The following is a 25,169-nucleotide window of genomic DNA, read 5'->3' as shown; positions in this document are numbered from 1 at the left end:
AATTGGTAGGGAACTCACCTCGCGGAGGACAGGAACCCCAGAGGCGGATGGCTCAGCAGTCCCTTGATTCCCCGAGCCCGAGGAACCAGGCACTCTGAAATGGCATACGGAACAAAACTGGTTGACATGTGTCAACGAGGTCAATCCGGATTCGTCACCGGACACAGAATCTTAAATCAAAATAGTCTCGGCATCAGAATCCTCTGGAACTGAATCTGAAACGAGCACAGTCTCAGCATCAGAATCCTCCATAACTTGATAGAGGAAATATCAATATGGACTAAAGTATGCAAACAAAAATCGGCACCTGACACCCACAATGGCTGGGGCACTCATCACCTCCTATGACCAGACCCCTGCGGACTAGAATATCTCCTTCACCACACGGTCAGGAATGCGGAAATGGGGAACGGAACCACACCCGAACACAATGTGAACCAAATAGTCCAAAAAAGCGTGCCCAACCAAAAGGCAGCGTCAATTCCAAAGGCCTCAAAGTTCCAACCACGAGCCATAAACATCACACATAAGCAGGTTGAATCACATAACAAACAAGATTATAAACCCCCCGTTTCAATAACCCCCCTCAGGAGAAATTAACCCTCGATTTCAAGATACTAACAGAGACTCACTGAGACCCTTATGTTATATAGTTAGACACGCAAGGTGTGTAACCTGTCGGGAAAACATTCACATTACATTACATTGAAGATAAAGAAAAATGAAACTATCTTACCGGAATCTACACCATGGAACAGGAACACGGCCTTTTTAAGTATAATAGTGGCATTGCCTCCGCCATGGACTTGAGAGAAAAAAGCAGGCAGCGGAGTGAAGTTTGAGAACGCTGATTGCTTGAGGAGCTGTTAATACGAGTCAGGATGGTTTCACAGAAAGACTCTCCCTGCATCTCCGGACTGGAACGTTCATCCAAGCCCTCACTGACAGGACTACTTAAAACTCCTGTCCCATGCCGAAGAGTACTACCCTCCATAAGAGACAAAAAACAAATATTAAAAAATTCTGACACGTCTCTGCCAACCTCCTGGGACGAAAGGCAAAGAATGACTGGGGAATGAGGGGAGTGGGAGGAGTATTTAAGCCTTTGGCTGGGGTGTCTTTGCCTCCTCCTGGTGGCCAGGTTCTTAATTCCCAAAAGTAATGAATGCAGCTGTGGACTCTTTCCATTTAGGAAGAAAATATAACCCCTTAAAAAAAACTCATGAGGAATGGAAAACTTACCCCCTCCTAAAAAAAAAGATATATAAAAAACTCATGCTAAGCTAAACTGAAAAATAACGCAGGGGACAAGAAACTCCACATCTGAAGCATGGAAAATGCTCAGCTAAATGGGAAGATGCATGAAAAAACTCAACTGTCATAAGAGAGAATAGGGTGCCAAAACCAAAGAGTGTGTACCAGAGAGCCTATGTGTGCTAACTCGGAGAGTGTTAACCAGGAAGCAAAAGTGTGTGTGTGTGTGTGTGGGGGGGGGGAACCTAACGCTCCTGAGTGCGCACAAAAAAAACCCCTTTACATGCACAATCCTGAGAGCTCATGAGCACTAACCTACCTGCAGTAAAAAATTCAAACCAACAAAGGCGAACATTATATAGATTCTGTCATAAGGGCTGTATATATAAATCATATATAACTATAGGATACCAACATAAGGCTTATGACATAATTTATGTAAGAACTTACCTGATAAATTCATTTCTTTCATATTAGCAAGAGTCCATGAGCTAGTGACGTATGGGATATACATTCCTACCAGGAGGGGCAAAGTTTCCCAAACCTCAAAATGCCTATAAATACACCCCTCACCACACCCACAATTCAGATTAACGAATAGCCAAGAAGTGGGGTGATAAAAAAGTGCGAAAGCATATAAAATAAGGAATTGGAATAATTGTGCTTTATACAAAAATCATAACCACCCCAAAAAAAGGGCGGGCCTCATGGACTCTTGCTAATATGAAAGAAATGAATTTATCAGGTAAGTTCTTACATAAATTATGTTTTCTTTCATGTAATTAGCAAGAGTCCATGAGCTAGTGACGTATGGGATAATGATTACCCAAGATGTGGATCTTTCCACGCAAGAGTCACTAGAGAGGGAGGGATAAAATAAAGACAGCCAATTCCTGCTGAAAATAATCCACACCCAAAATAAAGTTTAATGAAAAACATAAGCAGAAGATTCAAACTGAAACCGCTGCCTGAAGTACTTTTCTACCAAAAACTGCTTCAGAAGAAGAAAATACATCAAAATGGTAGAATTTAGTAAAAGTATGCAAAGAGGACCAAGTTGCTGCTTTGCAAATCTGATCAATCGAAGCTTCATTCCTAAACGCCCAGGAAGTAGAAACTGACCTAGTAGAATGAGCTGTAATCCTTTGAGGCGGAGTTTTACCCGACTCAACATAGGCAAGATGAATTAAAGATTTCAACCAAGATGCCAAAGAAATGGCAGAAGCTTTCTGGCCTTTTCTAGAACCAGAAAAGATAACAAATAAACTAGAAGTCTTTCGGAAAGACTTAGTAGCTTCAACATAATATTTCAAAGCTCTAACAACATCCAAAGAATGCAATGATTTCTCCTTAGAATTCTTAGGATTAGGACATAATGAAGGAACCACAATTTCTCTACTAATGTTGTTAGAATTCACAACTTTAGGTAAAAATTCAAAAGAAGTTCGCAACACTGCCTTATAAACCTTTATCTAAACCATCCTGAAGAAACTGTAAAATTCTCGGAATTCTAAAAGAATGCCAAGAAAAATGATGAGAAAGACACCAAGAAATATAAGTCTTCCAGACTCTATAATATATCTCTCTGGATACAGATTTACGAGCCTGTAACATAGTATTAATCACAGAGTCAGAGAAACCTCTTTGACCAAGAATCAAGCGTTCAATCTCCATACCTTTAAATTTAAGGATTTGAGATCCCGATGGAAAAAAAGGACCTTGCGACAGAAGGTCTGGTCGTAGCGGAAGAGTCCACGGATGGCAAGAGGCCATCCGGACAAGATCCGCATACCAAAACCTGTGAGCCCATGCCGGAGCTACCAGCAGAACAAACGAGCATTCCTTCAGAATCTTGGAGATTACTCTTGGAAGAAGAACTAGAGGCGGAAAGATATAAGCAGGATGATACTTCCAAGGAAGTGATAATGCATCCACTGCTTCCGCCTGAGGATCCCGGGATCTGGACAGATACCTGGGAAGTTTCTTGTTTAGATGAGACGCCATCAGATCTATTTCTGGAAGCTCCCCCATTTGAACAATCTGAAGAAATACCTCTGGGTGAAGAGACCATTAGCCCGGATGCAACGTTTGGCGACTGAGATAATCCGCTTCCCAATTGTTTATACCTGGGATATGAACCGCAGAGATTAGACAGGAGCTGGATTCCGCCCAAACCAGAATTCGAGATACTTCTTTCACAGCCAGAGGACTGTGAGTCCCTCCTTGATGATTGATGTATGCCACAGTAGTGACATTGTCTGTCTGAAAACAAATGAACGATTCTCTCTTCAGAAGAGGCCAAGACTGAAGAGCTCTGAAAATTGCACGGAGTTCCAAAATATTGATCAGTAATCTCACCTCTTGAGATTCCCAAACTCCTTGTGCCGTCAGAGATCCCCACACAGCTCCCCAACCTGTGAGACTTGCATCTGTTGAAATTACAGTCCAGGTCGGAAGCACAAAAGAAGCCCCCTGAATTAAACGATGGTGATCTGTCCACCACGTCAGAGAGTGTCGTACAATCGGTTTTAAACATATTAATTGAGATATCTTTGTGTAATCCTTGCACCATTGATTCAGCATACAGAGCTGAAGAGGTCGCATGTGAAAACGAGCAAAGGGGATCGCGTCCGATGCAGCAGTCATAAGACCTAGAATTTCCATGCATAAGGCTACCGAAGGGAATGATTGTGACTGAAGGTTTCGACAAGCTGAAATCAATTTAGACATCTCTTGTCTGTTAAAGACAGAGTCATGGACACTGAATCTATCTGGAAACCCAGAAAGGTTACCCTTGTCTGAGGAATCAATGAACTTTTTGGTGAATTGATCCTCCAACCATGATCTTGAAGAAACAACACAAGTCGATTCGTATGAGATTCTGCTAAATGTAAAGACTGAGCAAGTACCAAGATATCATCCAAATAAGTAAATACCACAATACCCTGTTCTCTGATTACAGACAGAAGGGCACCGAGAACCTTTGTAAAAATTCTTGGAGCTGTAGCTAGGCCAAACGGCAGAGCCACAAACTGGTAATGCTTGTCCAGAAAAGAGAATCTCAGGAACTGATAATCATCTGGATGAATTGGAATATGCAGATATGCATCCTGTAAATCTATTGTGGACATAAAATGCCCTTGCTGAACAAAAGGCAAGATAGTCCTTACAGTTACCATTTTGAACGTTGGTATCCTTACATAACGATTCAATATTTTTAGATCCAGAACTGGTCTGAAGGAATTCTCCTTCTTTGGTACAATGAAGAGATTTGAATAAAACCCCATCCCCTGTTCCAGAACTGGAACTGGCATAATTACTCCAGCCAACTCTAGATCTGAAACACAATTCAGAAATGCTTGAGCTTTCACTGGATTTACTGGGACACGGGAAAGAAAAAATCTCTTTGCAGGAGGTCTCATCTTGAAACCAATTCTATACCCTTCTGAAACAATGTTCTGAATCCAAAGATTGTGAACAGAATTGATCCAAATTTCTTTGAAAAAACGTAACCTGCCCCCTACCAGCTGAGCTGGAATGAGGGCCGCACCTTCATGTGGACTTAGAAGCAGGCTTTGCCTTTCTAGAAGGCTTGGATTTATTCCAGACTGGAGATAGTTTCCAAACTGAAACTGCTCCTGAGGATGAAGGATCAGGCTTTTGTTCTTTGTTGAAACGAAAGGAACGAAAACGATTATTAGCCCTGTTTTTACCCTTAGATTTTTTATCCTGTGGTAAAAAAGTTCCTTTCCCACCAGTAACAGTTGAGATAATGGAATCCAACTGAGAACCAAATAATTTGTTACCCTGGAAAGAAATGGAAAGTAGAGTTGATTTAGAAGCCATATCAGCATTCCAAGTTTTAAGCCATAAAGCTCTTCTAGCTAAAATAGCTAGAGACATAAACCTGACATCAACTCTGATAATATCAAAAAAACATAATTTATGTAAGAACTTACCTGATAAATTCATTTCTTTCATATTAGCAAGAGTCCATGAGCTAGTGACGTATGGGATATACATTCCTACCAGGAGGGGCAAAGTTTCCCAAACCTTAAAATGCCTATAAATACACCCCTCACCACACCCACAATTCAGTTTAACGAATAGCCAAGAAGTGGGGTGATAAGAAAAAAGTGCGAAAGCATATAAAATAAGGAATTGGAATAATTGTGCTTTATACAAAAAAATCATAACCACCACAAAAAAGGGCGGGCCTCATGGACTCTTGCTAATATGAAAGAAATGAATTTATCAGGTAAGTTCTTACATAAATTATGTTTTCTTTCATGTAATTAGCAAGAGTCCATGAGCTAGTGACGTATGGGATAATGACTACCCAAGATGTGGATCTTTCCACACAAGAGTCACTAGAGAGGGAGGGATAAAATAAAGACAGCCAATTCCTGCTGAAAATAATCCACACCCAAAATAAAGTTTAATGAAAAACATAAGCAGAAGATTCAAACTGAAACCGCTGCCTGAAGTACTTTTCTACCAAAAACTGCTTCAGAAGAAGAAAATACAACAAAATGGTAGAATTTGGTAAAAGTATGCAAAGAGAACCAAGTTGCCACTTTGCAAATCTGATCAACCGAAGCTTCATTCCTAAACGCCCAGGAAGTAGAAACTGACCTAGTAGAATGAGCTGTAATCCTATGAGGCGGAGTCTTACCCAACTCAATATAGGCAAGATGAAATAAAGATTTCAACCAAGATGCCAAAGAAATGGCAGAAGTTTTCTGGCCTTTCTAAAACCGGAAAAGATAACAAATAAACCAGAAGTCTTTCGGAAAGACTTAGTAGCTTCAACATAATATTTCAAAGCTCTAATAACATCCAAAGAATGCAACGATTTCTCCTTAGAATTCTTAGGATTAGGACATAATGAAAGAACCACAATGTCTCTACTAATGTTGTTGGAATTCACAACTTAGGTAAAAATTCAAAAGAAGTTCGCAACACCGCCTTATCCTGATGAAAAATCAGAAAAGGAGACTCACAAGAAAGAGCAGATAATTCAGAAACTCTTCTGGCAGAAGAGATGGCCAAAAGGAACAAAACTTTCCAAGAAAGTAATTTAATATCCAATGAATGCATAGGTTCAAATGGAGGAGCTTGAAGAGCCCCCAGAACCAAATTCAAACTCCAAGGAGGAGAAATTGACTTAATGACAGGCTTTATACGAACCAAAGCTTGTACAAAACAATGAATATCAGGAAGAATAGCAATCTTTCTGTGAAAAAGAACAGAAAGAGCAGAGATTTGACCTTTCAAGGAACTTGCGGACAAACCCTTATCTAAACCATCCTGAAGAAATTGTAATATTCTCGGTATTCTAAAAAAATGCCAAGAAAAATGATGAGAAAGACACCAAGAAATATAAGTCTTCCAGACTCTATAATATATCTCTCTGGATACAGATTTACGAGCCTGTAACATAGTATTAATCACAGAGTCAGAGAACCTCTTTGACCAAGAATCAAGCGTTCAATCTCCATACCTTTAAATTTAAGGATTTCAGATCCTGATGGAAAAAAGGACCTTGAGACAAAAGGTCTGGTCTTAACGGAAGAGTCCACGGTTGGCAAGAGGCCATCCGGACAAGATCCGCATACCAAAACCTGTGAGGCCATGCCGGAGCTACCAGCAGAACAAACGAGCATTCCTTCAGAATCTTGGAGATTACTCTTGGAAGAAGAACTAGAGGCGGAAAGATATAGGCAGGATGATACTTCCAAGGAAGTGAAAATGCATCCACTGCCTCCGCCTGAGGATCCCGGGATCTGGACAGATACCTGGGAAGTTTCTTGTTTAGATGAGAAGCCATCAGATCTATTTCTGGAAGTTCCCCCATTTGAACAATCTGAAGAAATACCTCTGGGTGAAGAGACCATTCGCCCGGATGCAACGTTTGGCGACTGAGATAATCCGCTTTCCAATTGTCCATACCTGGGATATAAACCGCAGAGATTAGACAGGAGCTGGATTCCGCCCAAACCAAAATTCGAGATACTTCTTTCATAGCCAGAGGACTGTGAGTCCTTGATGATTGATGTATGCCACAGTTGTGACATTGTCTTATCTGAAAACAAATGAACAACTCTCTCTTCGGAAGAGGCCAAGACTGAAGAGCTCTGAAAATTGCACGGAGTTCCAAAATATTGATCGGAAATCTCACCTCCTGAGATTCCCAAACCCCTTGTGCCGTCAGATACCCCCACACAGCTCCCCAACCTGTAAAACTAGCATCTGTTGAGATTATAGTCCAGGTCGGAAGAACAAAGAAGCCCCCTGAACTAAACGATGGTGATCTGTCCACCATGTCAGAGAGTGTCGTAAAATCGGTTTAAAGATATTAATTGAGATATCTTTGAGTAATCCCTGCACCATTGGTTCAGCATACAGAGCTGAAGAGGTCGCATGTGAAAACGAGCAAAGGAGATCGCATCTGATGCGGCAGTCCTAAGACCCAACATTTCCATGCATAAGGCTACCAAAGGGAATGATTGTGACTGAAGGTTTTGACAAGCTGATATCAATGTTAAACTTCTCTTGTCTGACAAGGACAGAGTCATAGACACTGAATTTATCTAGAAACCTAAAAAGGTTACCCTTGTCTGAGGAATCAATGAACTGATTGGTAAATTGATCCTCCAACCATGAACTTGAAGAAACAACACAAGTCGATTCGTATGAGATTCTACGAAAATGAGAAGACTGAGCAAGTACCAAGATATCGTCCAAATAAGGAAATACCAAAACCCTATTCTCTGATTACAGAAAGAAGGGCACCGAGAACCTTTGAAAAAAATTCTTGGAACTGAGGCTAGGCCAAACGGTAGAGCCAAAAAACTGGTAATGCTTGTCTAAAAAGAGAATCTCAGACACTAAAAGTGATCTGGATGAATCGGAATATGCAGATACACATCCTGTAAATCTATTGTAGACATATAATGCCCTTGCTAAACAAAAGGCAGGATAGTCCTACAGTAACCATCTTGAATGTTGGTATCCTAACATAACGATTCAATAATGATAGATCCAGAACTGGTCTGAAGGAATTGACCTTCTTTGGTACAATGAAGAGATAAAATAAAACCCCAGCCCCTGTTCCAGAACTGGAACTGGCATAAATACTCCAGCCAACTCTAGATCTGAAACACATTTCAGAAATGCTGAGCCTTGCTGTGTTAACTGGGACACGGGAAAGAAAAGAATCTCTTAGCAGGAGGCCTTAACTTGAAGCCAATTCTGTACCTTTCTGAAACAATGTTTCTGAAACCAGAGATTAAGAACGGAATTGATCCAAATTTCTTTGAAGAAAACGTAATCTGCCCCATACCAGCTGAGCTGGAATAAGGGCCGCACCTTCATAGGTACTTAGGAGCTGGCTATAGGTTTCTATAAGGCTCGGATATATTCCAAACTGGAAATAGTTTCCAAACTGATACCGCTCCTGAGGATGAAGGATCAGGCTTTTGTTCCTTGTTGTGAGGAAAGGAACGAAATGAATATTTACCCTGGAAAGAAAGGGAAAGCAAAGTTGACTTAGAAGACATGTCAGCATTCCAAGTTTAATCCATAAAGCTTTTCTAGCTAAAATAGCTAGAGACATATACCTGACATCAACTCTAATGATATCAAAAGATGGTATCACCAACAAAATTATTAGCATGTTATAGAATAATAATAATGCTATAAAATTATGATCTGTTACTTGTTGCGCTAAAGCTTCTAACCAAAAAGTTGAAGCTGCAGCAACATCCGCTAAAAATATAGCAGGTCTAAGAAGATTACCTGAACATAAGTAAGCTTTTCTTAGAAAGGATTCAATTTTCCTATCTAAAGGATCCTTAAATGAAGTACTATCTGCCATAGAAATAGTAGTACATTAGCAGGAGTAGAGACAGCCCCATAACCTTAGGGATTTTTGTCCCAAAAAACTCTAATCTGTCAGATGGCACAGGATATAATTTGCTTAAACGTCTAGAAGGAGTAAATAAATTACCCAAATTATTCCATTCCCTGGAAATTACTTCAGAAATAGCATCAGGGAGATAAAACACTTCTGGAATAACTACAGGAGATTTAAAAACCTTATTTAAACGTTTACATTTAGTATCAAGAGGACCAGAATCCTCTATTTCTAATGCAAATAACACTTCTTTAAGTAAAGAACGAATAAATTCCATCTTGAACAAATACAAAGATTTATCAGCATCAACCTCTGAGACAGAAACCTCTGAACCAGAAGAACCATTATCAGTATCAGAATGATGATGTTCATTTAAAAATTCATCTGAAAAAAAGAGAAGTTTTAAAAGACTTTTATGTATACTAGAAGGAGAAATAACAGACATAGCCTTCTTAATGGATTTAAAATAAATAAAATCTCTTATGTTATCAGGAACACTCTGAAAATTAGATGTTGACGGAACAGCAACAGGTAATGTAACAGTACTAAAGGAAATTTTATCTGCATTAATAAGTTTGACATGACATGCAATACAAATAACAGCTGGAGAAACAGATACCAAAAGTTTATAGCAGACTTAGCTTGGTAGCTCCAGCACTGTGCAGTGATTTTCCTGTAGTAACTTCTGACTCAGTTGCAACGTGGAACATCTTGCAATATGTAAAAGAAAAAAACAACATATAAAGCAAAATTGATCAAATTCCTTAAATGACAGTTTCAGGAATGGGAAAAAAATGCCAGTGAACAAGCTTCTAGCAACCAGAAGCAATAAATAATGAGACTTAAATAATGTGGAGACAAAAATGACGCCCATATTTTTTAGCGCCAAAAAAGACGCCCACATTATTTGGCGCCTAAATGCTTTTGGCGCCAAAAATGACGCCACATCCGGAACGCCGACATTTTTGGCGCAAAATAACGTCAAAGAATGACGCAACTTCCGGCGACACGTATGACGCCGGAAACGGAAATAGAATTTTTGCGCCAAAAAAAGTCCGCGCCAAGAATGACGCAATAAAATGAAGCATTTTCAGCCCCCGCGAGCCTAACAGCCCACAGGGAAAAAGTCAAATTTTAAGGTAAAATATGTTAAATTAAAATGCATTATCCCAAATATGAAACTGACGGTCTGAAAATAAGGAAAGTTGAACATTCTGAGTCAAGGCAAATAAATGTTTGAATACATATATTTAGAACTTTATAAACAAAGTGCCCAACCATAGCTAGGAGTGTCACAGAAAATAAGACTTACTTACCCCAGGACACTCATCTACATATAGCAGATAGCCAAACCAGTACTGAAACGAGAATCAGCAGAGGTAATGGTATATATAAGAGTATATCGTCGATCTGAAAAGGGAGGTAAGAGATGAATCTCTACGACCGATAACAGAGAACCTATGAAATAGACCCCTTAGAAGGAGATCACTGCATTCAAATAGGCAATACTCTCCTCACATCCCTCTGACATTCACTGCACGCTGAGAGGAAAACCGGGCTCCAACTTGCTGCGGAGCGCATATCAACGTAGAATCTAGCACAAACTTACTTCACCACCTCCATCGGAGGCAAAGTTTGTAAAACTGAATTGTGGGTGTGGTGAGGGGTGTATTTATAGGCATTTTAAGGTTTGGGAAACTTTGCCCCTCCTGGTAGGAATGTATATCCCATACGTCACTAGCTCATGGACTCTTGCTAATTACATGAAAGAAATGGCATCACAGATAAAATTATTAGCATGCTGAAGAAGAATAATAATATTATGAGAATCATGATCTGTTACTTGTTGCGCTAAAGTCTCCAACCAAAAAGTTGAAGCTGCAGCAACATCAGCCAAAGATATAGCAGGTCTAAGAAGATTACCTGAACACAGATAAGCTTTTCTTAGAAAGGATTCAATTTTCCTATCTAAAGGATCTTTAAACGAAGTACCATCTGACGTAGGAATAGTAGTACGTTTAGCAAGGGTAGAAATAGCCCCATCGACTTTAGGGATTTTGTCCCAAAATTCTAATCTGTCAGACGGCACAGGATATAATTGCTTAAAACGTTTAGAAGGAGTAAATGAATTACCCAATTTATCCCATTCTCTGGAAATTACTTCAGAAATAGCATTAGGAACAGGAAAAACTTCTGGAATAACCACAGGAGATTTAAATACCTTATCTAAACGTTTAGAATTAGTATCAAGAGGACCAGAATCCTCTATTTCTAAAGCAATTAGTACTTCTTTAAGTAAAGAATGAATAAATTCCATTTTAAATAAATATGAAGATTTATCAGCATCAATCTCTGAGACAGAATCCTCTGAACCAGAAGAGTCATCAGAATCAGAATGATGATGTTCATTTAAAAATTCATCTGTAGAGAGAGAAGTTTTAAAAGATTTTTTATGTTTACTAGAAGGAGAAATAACAGACATAGCCTTCTTGATGGATTCAGAAACAAAATCTCTTATGTTATCAGGAACATTCTGCACCTTAGATGTTGAGGGAACTGCAACAGGCAATGGTACATTACTAAAGGAAATATTATCTGCTTTAACAAGTTTGTCATGACAATTAATACAAACAACAGCCGGAGGAATAGCTACCAAAAGTTTACAGCAGATACACTTAGCTTTGGTAGTTCCAGCACTAGACAGCGATTTTCCTGAAGTATCTTCTGACTCAGATGCAACGTGAGACATCTTGCAATATGTAAGAGAAAAAACAACATATAAAGCAAAATTGATCAAATTCCTTAAATGACAGTTTCAGGAATGGGAAAAAATGCCAATAAACAAGCTTCTAGTAACCAGAAGCAAAGAAAAAATGAGACTGAAATAATTTGGAGACAAAAGCGACGCCCATATTTTTTGGCGCTAAATAATACGCCCACATTATTTGGCGCCTAAATGCTTTTTGGCGCCAAAAATGACGCCACATCCGGAACGCCGACATCTTTGGCGCAAAAGGACGTCAAAAAAATGACGCAACTTCCGGCGACACGTATGACGCCGGAAACAGAAAAGATTTTTTGCGCCAAAAAAGTCCGCGCCAAGAATGACGCAATAAAATGAAGCATTTTCAGCCCCCGCGAGCCTAACAGCCCACAGAGAAAAAAAGTCAAATTTTTAAGGTAAGAAAAAAATGATTGATTCAAATGCATTATCCCAAATATGAAACTGACTGTCTGAAAATAAGGAATGTTGAACATTCTGAGTCAAGGCAAATAAATGTTTGAATACATATATTTAGAACTTTATAAATAAAGTGCCCAACCATAGCTTAGAGTGTCACAGAAAATAAGATTTACTTACCCCAGGACACTCATCTACATGTTTGTAGAAAGCCAAACCAGTACTGAAACGAAAATCAGCAGAGGTAATGGTATATAAATAAGAGTATATCGTCGATCTGAAAAGGGAGGTAAGAGATGAATCTCTACGACCGATAACAGAGAACCTATGAAATAGACCCCGTAGAAGGAGATCACTGCATTCAAATAGGCAATACTCTCCTCACATCCCTCTGACATTCACTGCACGCTGAGAGGAAAACCGGGCTCCAACTTGCTGCGGAGCGCATATCAACGTAGAATCTAGCACAAACTTACTTCACCACCTCCATAGGAGGCAAAGTTTGTAAAACTGAATTGTGGGTGTGGTGAGGGGTGTATTTATAGGCATTTTGAGGTTTGGGAAACTTTGCCCCTCCTGGTAGGAATGTATATCCCATTCGTCACTAGCTCATGGACTCTTGCTAATTACATGAAAGAAATAATATGATACTTTCCAATAGACACTCATCTACCAGAAAACTAGTAGAATGCCAAACCAGTACTGAAACATATCAGCAGAGGTTATGGAATAGATTTATATTTTAGATCCATAGAAGGATCATTCCTCTGACAAAACTGTACTCTGAGGGGAAAACAGGCCTGAAAATAGACTGGAAACTTTCTCTGTAGAACTAAATGCACATATTCATTCTTCAACCACCTCCAGCAGAGGCAAAGACAAGACTGAGGTACCTGTGAGGTGGGAGGGGTTTAATAGAGCTCTTGGAGTTTGGGGATATTTGGTAGGGAAGAGTAATTCCCAGGAGTAATGGATCGTGGACTCACCACCTGTATGAAAGAAATATGATAAACGTATTTTTGACAATATCACTTCATATAGCTTCTGCCACCTTACATTATATATCTATACTTACTTGCTCCTTGTAACACCTGAAAGATAGACACCCAACAGCCCCCTATGTTTGCCAAAAAATTGATAATTTGGACACAATTCTCCAGTGTACTTTTCATTTCAGTTTCTTCCTGCTAAGAAAGACAAAAACACCTCAATTTTAATATTAAAAATCTATAAGGCTGCTCTAGACAGATGGGAAGGTTGCTGCACACACAGTTGGAGGAAAGCAGAAACATGTCAGAAAAACATAAATTAAGCTTACCTGATAATTTCCTTTTCTTCTGATGGAAAGAGTCCACAGCTGCATTCATTACTTTTGGGAATTAAGAACCTGGCCACCAGGAGGAGGCAAAGACACCCCAGCAAAAGGCTTAAATACTCCTCCCACTCCCCTCATCCCCCAGTCATTCTGCAGAGGAACAAGGAACAGTAGAAGAAATATCAGGGTGAAAACTTGCCAGAAGAATATAAGGACGCCCCACATAACATTACGGGTGGGGAGCTGTGGACTCTTTCCATCAGAAGAAAAGGTAAAATATAAGGTAAGCATAATTTATGCTTTTCTTCATAAATGGAAAGAGTCCACAGCTGCATTCATTACTTTTGGGAAACAATACCCAAGCTATAGAGGACACTGAATGCCAAGACTGGAGGGTACAATAGGCGGCCCATACTGAGAGCACCAAGCCTGAACCTCTGTCCAAATAAAAAAATCCAGCTTAGTTGGAAGCCGAGAAAAAAAATGTCAAAGGAAAAACCCCAGTGACACTGACTCGCAGCCAGTTCAGAGCCAAACTAGAGACCGCAAAACAGACTTGAATGAGCCAACAGTCCTCCAAGAGACACCATCTCCCAAAAGACTGTCCTCCCCCAAACTCACCCCTTCCAAATGAAGGGTAAAGCAGCCGAAATCCCCTAGGGGAACAAGGCAAAGGAGGACTGAGGAAACCGAAAAGCCCCCTAATAGAAAAGCAGCACCTCCAAGAGCACACAGAGACCCAAATAGGGAAGGAGGACACGCTAATACCAGGCGAAAACCGGGATAAAACCGGGCACGGAGACCAAAATACGTCTCCCCAACATCTGGCAAGCAAGGAAAAAGAGGTAAAAACCTCCCAGCGCCTGCCCTAGAATACCCAAGTTTTCGACCATAAAAGAGTGCGTTACAGACCCAGGTGAAACCCCAAGTTCGAGAACACAGAGTCCCTAACAGGACGACAAAGACAAAGCTTGCAAGGAAGAAGAAGCAGTAGTCATCTAAAAAACCGACAGCACAAAACAGCCCCTGCCAGAGGGCACGCTCCAGGCAACCGCCGGACCTACTCACAGGTCCCTAAAAAGGGGAACACAAAGCCTATTAATCAATGAGTCAGAGAAACCTCTATGACTAAAAACTAAGCGTTCAATCTCCATCCCTTCAAATTTAATGATTTGAGATCCTGATGGAAAAAAATGGGCCTTGAGAAAGAAGGTCTGGTTTAAACGGAAGTGTCGAAGGTTGGCAACTGGCCATCCGAATGAGATCCGCATACCAAAACCTGAGAGGCCATGCTGGAGCCACCAGCATAACAAACAAATACTCCATAAGAATTTTGGAAATCACTTTGGAAGAAGAACTAGAGGTGGAAAGAAATAGGCAAAAAGATAATTCCAAAGAAATGTCAATGCATACACTACTTCCGCCTGAAGATCCCCGGACCTGAATAGGCCCCTGGGAAGTTCTTTATTCAGATGAGATGCCAACAGATCTTTTTCTAGAAATGCTCACATCTGAAAAATTGAAAAACATATCTGGGTAAGAGAGACCATTCTTCCAGAAGTAAAGCTTGATTAACAGAGATAATCCGCTTCCCAAATATCTATACCTGGGAAAACCCCCCCCACAGAATTTAGATAGGAGCTGGATTTAGCCCAAGCTAATATCCGAGACACCTCTGTCACAGCCTAAGGACTGATAGTCCTACGCTGATGATTGACATACACCATAGTTGTGATATTGTCTGAAAAACAATAAACGTCTCTTCTTCAAAAAGAAACTAACTGAAAAACTCTGAGAAAGCACAGAGTTCTAAAATATCAAATGGTAATCTCGCCTCCTGAGATTTCCAAACCCCTTGTGCTGACAGAGATCCTCAGACAGCCTCCCAACCAAAAATACACATCTGTAGAGATCATGGTCCAGGTTGAAAGAAACGAAGAGATCTGTAGAACTAAATGATGGTGATCTTAACCACCAAATCAAGAGAGATAAATATTAGGATTCGAAGATTTAAAATGCGAAATCCTAGAATCCCTGCACCATAATTCAGCATAAAAGACTGGAAAGGTTCTTTCTATTGAAAATGAGCAAAGGGAATTGAATCCAATGCTGTGGCCATAAGACCTAAAACTTCTATGCATATATAGCAACTGAAGGAAATAATAGAGACTAAAGGTACCGACAGGCGGAACCCAATAAAATTGTCCCTTGTCTGATAGAGACAAAGACAGTGACACAAACTATCTGGAAACCTAAAAAAGGTGACCCTTGTGTGAGGAATCAAGAGCTTTTGAAAAAAAGATCCTCTAACTATGTCCTGGAAGAACAAAGTGAATCATATGAGATTCTGCATCCTCAGAAAATAATCTGAATGAAAACAGAAAAATGAAAATATGCATTTATTGTATCTAATGAAAACAAATAATGCTATCACTGACCAAAAAAAGGCAGAATAGTTTGAATAAAACTCCAAAACCCTCCTAAAAATGGAACTGGAAGAAATACCCCAGAAGATTCCAGGTCTGAGCAGCGCTTGAACCCCACGGGTAATCAGCCATGCTTCAACAGTACCCAAAATATATAGGACCGAAACACACTTAAAGAAAGTGTTAGCCTTACTGGAATAAAATCAAAGAAATTTGGACCGAATAGAACCAAATAAATTTCAAAAAAGTCTTAACCTGCCCCTTGCCAGCCAAGCTGGAATACGGCACGTACATCGCAATTTTAGGGAGCTGATTTCGAACTGAAAAATTTCCAATTAAAAACATGTTACTTGGGAAAGAATTCAGGAATTCGTTCCTTAATAAGAACAACCAAACTAGTATAAGCTTAAAGTTTTAGTCTTAGAACTCAATCTTGAAACCCAGAGTAACAGTTAAGAATTGAATCCAATTATAAAACAAATAATTGATTATCTTAGAACAAAAGAAATATGGATTTTTAGAAATCACAAAATTCTTCTAGCTAAAACAGCTAAAGACATAGATTAAACCTCATTTGCGAAAATATTCAATAAAATGAAGACAAAAATGAAATTATTAGCATGATAGTCCAGTTAAAGGATCAGTCAATACAGTGGACTTGCATAATCAATAAATGCAAAACAAGACAAATGCAACAGCACCTAGTCTAGTAAATTTTGTCCCTTTAACAATGCTAAAATAAATCATAATCTGATACTTGATCTTAAAGTAAACAGAAAAAATGAAGCAATTGCAACATCCAAATAAATCACAGGTCCAAGAAAAGTACCTGAAACTAAATAATTTTCCATAAATAAGTAACAACCATCTAAAGGAAAATAAATACTATTTTGCTATAGAAACAATAGCATAATTAGTAGGAGTAGAGATAGCCCCAATAAATTGGAGAACCCTCCAAATTGAATTTAACTGCCGGCAAAGAATATAGTTTAAAACCTTAAGAAGAAAATTCTCAGCCTATTCCATTCCCTATTATGAGGAATTGGAAAAAAAACCTCTGAAAACACAGAAGAATAAATAAGCAGAAATAGTGTTAGCTAGTCTTGAAAAAGAACTAGTTACCTTAATATCCAAAATAATCAACACCTTTTCAACAAAGAACAAATGTACTTTAATAAAAAAATAAAATAAAAAAGTAGATTTGTTAGTGTCAATATCTGATGAAGAAAATTCTGAATGAGAAAAAACATCATCAGAGAAGGATAATTTTATTAGAAGGCACGATGTCAGACAAAGCCTTTAAAATAGAATCAGAAAAATATTTCTTATAAATCTTCTAAATATTTCTTGTACATAAGATGTAAAAAGAATGGCAATATATAAAGCATAAATACTAATGGATTCTGCATGTAAAAGTTTATCATGATAACTTATTACAAACCATAGCTAAAGATAAACATTCATAACATTTAAAATAAATGAACTTAGCTTTGGTAGGACTGAACTCAGTCAACAGGAATCCTCTTAGATTGTTTTGAAACAGGAACAGTGAAATCTTGCAATATGTAATAGAAAAAAACAATATTTAAAGCAAAATTATCAAATTCCTTAAATGACAGTTTCAGTAATGGGAAAAGAATGCAAAATAATAAGCTTCTAGAAACCAGAAGCAATAAAAAAGTGAGGTTTAAATAATGTGAGGAAAAAAGTGAAACAAAAAATACGCCCACATTTTTTGGCGCCAAATATGACGCCCACATTATTGGTGCTAAATACAACGCCCATATATTTGGCGCCAAGTATGACGCCACATCCTCTGACGCCAGAATCGACGCCCACATTTTTTGGCGCAAAAAAATGTCTGAATACACATGCGTCAAAAATGACGTATTAACAGAATACAACTTCCAGCGTCAACTATGGCGCCGGAAATTACAAAATTTTTGCGCCAAAAAAGTCAGCGCCAAGAATGACGCAATAAAAAGAAACATTTTCTGCCCCCGCGAGCCTAACAGCACACAGGGAAAAATGATCAATTGAAAATTTTCAAGGTAAAGAAAAATAAATTGAATTAAAATGCATTATCCCAAATAATGAAACTGACAGTCTGAATATTAAAGGAATACTGATTATCCTGAATCATGGCAAATATAAGTTTAAAGACATATATTTAGAACTTTACATAGAAAGTGCCCAACCATAGCTTAGAGTGTCATAATAAAATAAGACTTACTTACCCTAAGACACTCATCTACATATAGTAGATAGCCAAACCAGTACTGAAACGAGAATCAGTAGAGGTAATGGCATATAAGAGTATATCGTCGATCTGAAAAGGGAGGTAAGAGATGAATCTCTACGACCGATAACAGAGAACCTATGAAATAGATCCCGTAGAAGGAGAACATTGAATTCAAATAGGCAATACTCTCTTCACATCCCTCTGACATTCACTGCACTTTGAGAGGAAAACCGGGCTCCAGCCTGCTGCGAAGCGCATATCAACGTAGAATCTAGCACAAACTTACTTCACCACCTCCATGGGAGGCAAAGTTTGTAAAAACTGAATTGTGGGTGTGGTGAGGGGTGTATTTATAGGCATTTTAAGGTTTGGGAAACTTTGCCCCTCCTGGTAGGAATGTATATCCCATACGTCACTAGCTCATGGACTCTTGCTAATTACATGAAAGAAAAACCATCTCCCAGCATACTGAGCTATCAGAATAGACTCAGAAAGCTTACACATCCCAAAGGATACTGTGACCCATAAACCGCTCGGGCAGCCTGACCTGCAGACCCCGCTGGGCCACCAATATAAGGGAACAAAAATCCTGAAACTGGTACAGCAACGAGCGTAAAGATGGCAGAGCCATCTCCTCAGAGTACAAGTACAACCCTACTCTAAAACCAGACAAGGCCATAGACCTAAGGATCTATCAAGCAGGCCCCACAGTCTGACATGGAACCAGCAAGGTTCCAGATGGAACCAAGTCCACCTTCCACTTCCCGACCAGGAGAAGCCCCAAGTAAGGACTCCGTCTCCCTAAAAAGATAATATCCCCTAAAGAAAAAAGAGAGAGGCCGGAAGGGCAATAACCGTCTTCAAGGCCCGAAGCCACGGGCTAAACAGGAAGAAAAAAACATGCAAATATCCTAGAGAGGACCCCTCGCAAGTAGCTCGCCCAACAGAGGCACGGCCAACCCATTCGCCTGCAGAGCAGAGAATCCACGGGTACACAGGCAAACAGGGGGATGCAACCCTAAGCCGCAGCAGAAACTGGAATCCAGCGCCAGCAGCCGGGTAGAAACCCACATTCTTGAGGCGCAAGCCACCCAGCTAACCCCAATTACATGGGATACTCTGTGGCAGAGAGTAATAAATACTCTGATAAACCGGGCCAACCCTGACCCGGTCTGTTAGATGGAGCATAGCTCCAGTTCCCACCATCGTGGAACATCCCGACCAGCCCTGAGATCCAAAACAACCCAAAACTGAGACAGGAGCAAAGCGCAAGAAAGAGGAAGTCTCAGGAGAAAAACAGGCTCGGGTACCTAATAGTTCAGGCAACTATACCCTGGAACTAAACACCCCGACTGGCCGAAAAACCAGACAAAGGGAATGGAGCATATCCAGAGAATCCGGACAGCGAAGAGAACTCGAAGGCCCCGACCAAAGGATGGAACTACCCCTAGATAAAGTCCAACTCTCCAGGGAGCAAGGCTAGAAGTCAAATGAAGGGACTCCACAAGGCCTCAGGACAACAGAAGGGATATTTGAGTTCCCAAAACCCTACTAGCAGGGTTAGTCATCCCTTCACCTCCACACAGGCAGAGGACACAGGGGAGAGAAAGGTGCTAAACCTTCCTAGCTCTGGGAAACCCTGAGCTAAGCAAGTCCCTACCGGGATCAACCAACGTCCGGAACACAGATCCCCAAAAGGAGATCTAACCACCCGGAGACAATGGAAGAAGACCCAAAGGTCTCATAACTCATACAGATAAGGTATGTGGGATGTGTGTCATGCCCACATCGGGTCTTGAACTCTGGTCTCTCAGGGTGTATCCCAGTGACTTACCACTGAGCCACTAGAGAGCTTTTTCCAAGAGTAAGAGTCGTATCTAGATACCCTAGAAACAGCTTACACACACCCTTAAGGTGCCAAAATCTGCAACAGGTTTCAAAATAGAAAACCCTCCGCATGCTGTACAGCTACCTACAAGCTGTTGGAACAAGCCCCAATAGGAACATCCAGAAGCCTAACCACTCAACCAGTGGTAACGAGGCTCAAAGCCCACCAGCCCTCCCCCACATGGAGGAGGAAACTCTAGGTCCTGATGAAATCAGATGTCAGAGAGAGTGACGCAGTGGAACCCTCCCCTGCCTGATCATCTATGACTGAAGGCTATAAGGACTAAAACAATCCTTTCCTGCCTGTTGAACCCACAGGTCCTCTCGAATGCTTAGTTGAACATAAAAAACAATGATAACTTGAGCACTCAGCGCTACTACCGAATCATTCCAGCAGAAAACAGTGCCACGTGTCTGAACAGCCCCAAAACCGAACAAACACGACAGGACCAGTCTGTACTCGGGGTCCTAACCGGCAAGCTGCATAAATTCTCCCACATAGGGGAAAAACAGAAAACAGACATTAATAAACATAGGACTAACGTGTCCAAACATCTTCCGGAGAAGTAACAAAGAGTATCGATCCCAGATGGTTCCGAAGGAAACAAACACAAATAAAAGACATCCCATCAGATACAAAATAAAATATGAGGCAACCCGAAGGTTATGCCCAAAAGACACAGGCCTACCCGCAGGGCCAGTCAAACGTAGCCCTATCTTTCATAAAAACTAGGAAAGATCTCAAACAAATGACAAACAGGAGATAACCCCCATGTCTAGGTGCACCATTCAAATTATCAGACTGAAATTCCCCATATCTGTTAACAATAGGGTCCTTCAATAACTGAAAAAACAAAATTTATGCTTACCTGATAAATTACTTTCTTTTACGATATGACGAGTCCACGGATTTCATCCTTACTTGTGGGATATTAACCTCCTGCTAACAGGAAGTGGCAAAGAGCACCACAGCAGAGCTGTATATATAGCCGCTCCCCTTCCCCTCCACCCTCAGTCATTCGGTCGAAGGTATAGGAAGAGAAAAAGGAAAGGGAAAAAGGTGCATAGGTGACTGAAGTTTACAAAAAATATAAAGAAAAACTGTATTAAAAAGAACAGGGTGGGCCGTGGACTCGTCGTATCGTAAAATAAAGTAATTTATCAGGTAAGCATAAATTTAGTTTTCTTTTACAAAGATATGACGAGTCCACGGATTTCATCCTTACTTGTGGGAAACCAATACCAAAGCAACAGGACACGGATGAAAGGGAGGGACAAGACAGGAACCTAAACGGAAGGCACCACTGCTTGAAGAACCTTTCACCCAAAGATAGCCTCAGAAGAAGCAAAAAAATCAAATTTGTAAAATTTGGAAAAAGTGGGAAGGGACGACCAAGTCGCAGCCTTACAAATCTGTTCAACAGATGCATTGTTTTTAAAAGCCCATGTGGAAGCCACAGCCCTAGTAGAATGACCCGTAATTCTTTCAGGAGGCTGCTGTCCAGCAGTCTCATATGCCAGGCGGATGATACTTCTCAGCCAAAAAGAAAGAGAGGTAGCCATAGCTTTCTGACCCCTACGCTTTCCGGAATAAACAATGAATAATGAAGATGATTGACGGAAATCCTTAGTTGCCTGTAAGTAAAACTTTAAGGCACGGACCACGTCCAAGTTATGTAACATACGCTCCTTCTTAGAAGAAGGATTAGGACACAAGGAAGGAACAACAATTTCCTGATTAATATTCTTATTCGAAACAACCTTAGGAAGAAAACCAGGTTTGGTACGTAAAACCACCTTATCAGAATGAAATATGAGATAAGGCGAATCACACTAACGCTGAAAGCTCAGAAACTCTTTGAGCAGAAGAAATAGCAACCAAAAACAAAACTTTCCAAGATAACAGTTTAATATCTATGGAATGCATAGGCTCAAACGGAACCCCTTGAAGAACTCGAAGAACTAAATTCAAACTCCAGGGAGGAGTAATAGGTCTAAATACAGGCTTAATCCTAGATAGAGCCTGACAAAAAGACTGAACATCTGGTACATTTGCTAAACGTTTGTGAAACAGAATTGACAAAGCTGAAATTTGTCCCTTTAAGGAACTCGCTGATAACCCTTTCTCCAATCCTTCTTGGAGAAAAGACAGAATCCTAGGAATCCTAACTTCACTCCATGAGTAACCCTTGGATTCACACCAATAAAGATATTTACGCCATATCTTATGATAGGTTTTTCTAGTGACAGGCTTTCTAGCCTGTATCAAAGTATTGATAACTGAATCAGAGAATCCTCGCTTAGATAAAATCAAGCGTTCAATCTCCACGCAGTCAGCTGCAGAGAAATTAGATTTGGATGTTAGAAAGGACCTTGAATGAGAAGGTCCTGTCTCAATGGAAGTTTCCACGGTGGCAGAGAGGACATGTCCACTAGATCCGCATACCAAGTCCTGCGTGGCCACGCAGGCGCTCAGGATCACTGAAGCTCTCTCCTGTTTGATTCGAGCAATCACGCATGGGAGGAGAGGAAACGGCGGAAACACATAAGCTAGGCTGAACAACCAATGCACTGCCAAGGCATCTATCAGTTCGGCCTGAGGATCCCTTGACTGGGATCCGTATCTTGGAAGCTTGGCATTCTGTCGGTATGCCATCAAATCCAATTCCGGTCTGCCCCATCTGAAAATCAATGAGGCAAATACCTCCGGGTGAAGTTCCCACTCCCCCGGATGAAAAGTCTGTCGACTTAGAAAATCTGCTTCCCAGTTCTCTACTCCTGGGATGTAGATCGCGGACAGATGACAAGAGTGGGCCTCCACCCAACTGATTATCTTGGATACCTCTATCATCGCTAAAGAACTTCTTGTTCCCCCTTGATGATTGACAAATGCCACAGTCGTGATGTTGTCCGACTGGAATCTGATGAATTTGGCCAAAGCCAACTGAGGCCATGCCTGAATATTGCTCTCAGTTCCAGAATATTGATAGGAAGAAGAGACTCCACTTGAGTCCAAACACCCTGAGGCTTCAGGGATTTCCAAACTGCACCCCAGCCCAGAAGGCTGGCATCTGTTGTCACTATTACCCACGAGGGTCTGCGGAAACAAGTCCCTTGGGACAGATGATCCGGCGACAACCACCAAAGAAGAGAGTTTCTGGTCTCCTGATCCAGATTTATCTGAGGAGATAACACTGCATAATCCCCATTCCACTGTCCGAGCATGCACATTTGCAGTGGTCTGAGATGAAAGCGAGCAAACGGAACAATGTCCATTGCCGCTACCATTAATCCAATTACTTCCATACACTGAGCCACTGATGGCCGAGGAATGGACTGAAGTGCTCGGCAAGTATTTAGAATCTAGTTTCCAACCATTCAGACCAGCTACACAGTCCAGGAGCCACCGAGTTATTGTTTGCGGCTGCTAAGCCTGAAGAAAATGCGCCAAAATAGGCTCCGCCCCTTAAAGTCAAAAGTTGGAGTAGGCCCAAACAACACCGTATGGGAATGCAGTTTTGCACTAAAGTAAAAATACACACACAATACAACCCTCAAGCATAAAACCAATAAGTTTTAAGTGCCAAGAATAAAAAACATAAAACATTGTTTTTAACATCGTCTCCCATGTCACATAATGCCCAAATATCAACTAATGATAAATATAATATAGGGACTCCAGTAACACCCCTCTTATTAAAATAGGTTTTACTGCTTACCCCATCCCCATACAGGGAAATAATGCCAGCCAGTTCTGATACACCAAGTCTCCTCAGAAAAAAAGGCTGCACATACCTTAATGCTGCTTGTAGCATGAAACCGGTCTCCACACTGAAGATGTCTCATGGTTACCTTCAGAAGTCTTGTGGGAACCAGCGTGGATCTTAGTTACAAATGCTAAAATCATCAAACCTCAGGGCAGAAATCTTCTTCCATATCCCCCTGAGGAAAATAGTACGCACCGGTACCATTTAAAATAAAAAACTTCTTGATTGAAGAAACTAAAACTAACACCTCACTTTACCATGTCTTCCTAGTATAACACAGGCAAAGAGAATGAGGGTGGAGGGGAAGGGGAGGGGCTATATATATATATATATATATATACAGCTCTGCTGTGGTGCTCTTTGCCACTTCCTGTTAACAGGAGGTTAATATCCCACAAGTAAGGATGAAATCCATGGACTCGTCATATCTTTGTAAAAGAAAGATGTCTAAGCAACAAGCTAAGGCACGCAATCTCGTAACGAAAGGCACAACACTCCGGAACAGTTACACCTGTGGGGAACTGTAGAAGACCCGGGACAATAGGGCATGAGCACAATCTCAAATAAACGTCTGGACTCTGCAGATGGACTATCGCTAACATTATTTGGAAGCGAAAACCTGCTGCAACCTCCGGGGGGAACACGCCACCCCGCATGGAGGAACCATAAACTGGGTTACCCGCATGTGTAGAAGTAGGAATTGGTAGGGAACTCGCCTTCTGGAGGACTGGACCCCCAGAGGCGAATGGCTCAGCAGGCCCCTGATTCCCTGAGCCCGAGGAACCAGGCGCTCTAATATGGCATAAGGAAAAAAACTTGTCGACATGCGACAACGAGGCCAATCTGGAGTCATCACCGGACACAGAATCTGAAATCAAAATAGTCTCAGTAACAGAATCCTCTGTAACTGAATTTGAAATCAGCAGAGTCTCAGCATCAGAATCCTCTATAACTGGATAGAGGAAATATCAATATGGACTAAAGTATTAAACAAAAACGGCACCTGACACCCACAATGGCTGGGGCACTCACCACCTCCTATGACCAGACCCCTGCGGACTAGAATATTTCCTTCACCATGCGGTCAGGAATGTGGAAATGGGGAACGTAACGTAACCACTGAGAGACTGACAGGACTACTTAAAACTCCTGTCCCATGCCGAAGAGTACTACCCTCCA

The 25,169-nt window shown here is 40.7% G+C and overlaps 1 protein-coding gene across 1 annotated transcript in view; it reads right to left on the bottom strand.

The window, feature by feature from the left end:
* FANCA (FA complementation group A) overlaps window positions 1-25,169 on the bottom strand; it is a 442,214-nt gene that overhangs the window by 94,050 nt on the left and 322,995 nt on the right. The window contains 1 exon segment of the mRNA XM_053699359.1: window positions 13,429-13,540. Coding sequence (XP_053555334.1) covers window positions 13,429-13,540 — 112 coding nt within the window.

This window comes from Bombina bombina, chromosome 1 (assembly GCF_027579735.1).
Source record: "Bombina bombina isolate aBomBom1 chromosome 1, aBomBom1.pri, whole genome shotgun sequence".
In the NCBI taxonomy this organism is placed as follows: domain Eukaryota; kingdom Metazoa; phylum Chordata; class Amphibia; order Anura; family Bombinatoridae; genus Bombina; species Bombina bombina.
The sequence above is the reverse complement of the archived record's forward strand: the minus strand, read 5'-3'. Positions and strand labels throughout refer to the sequence as shown.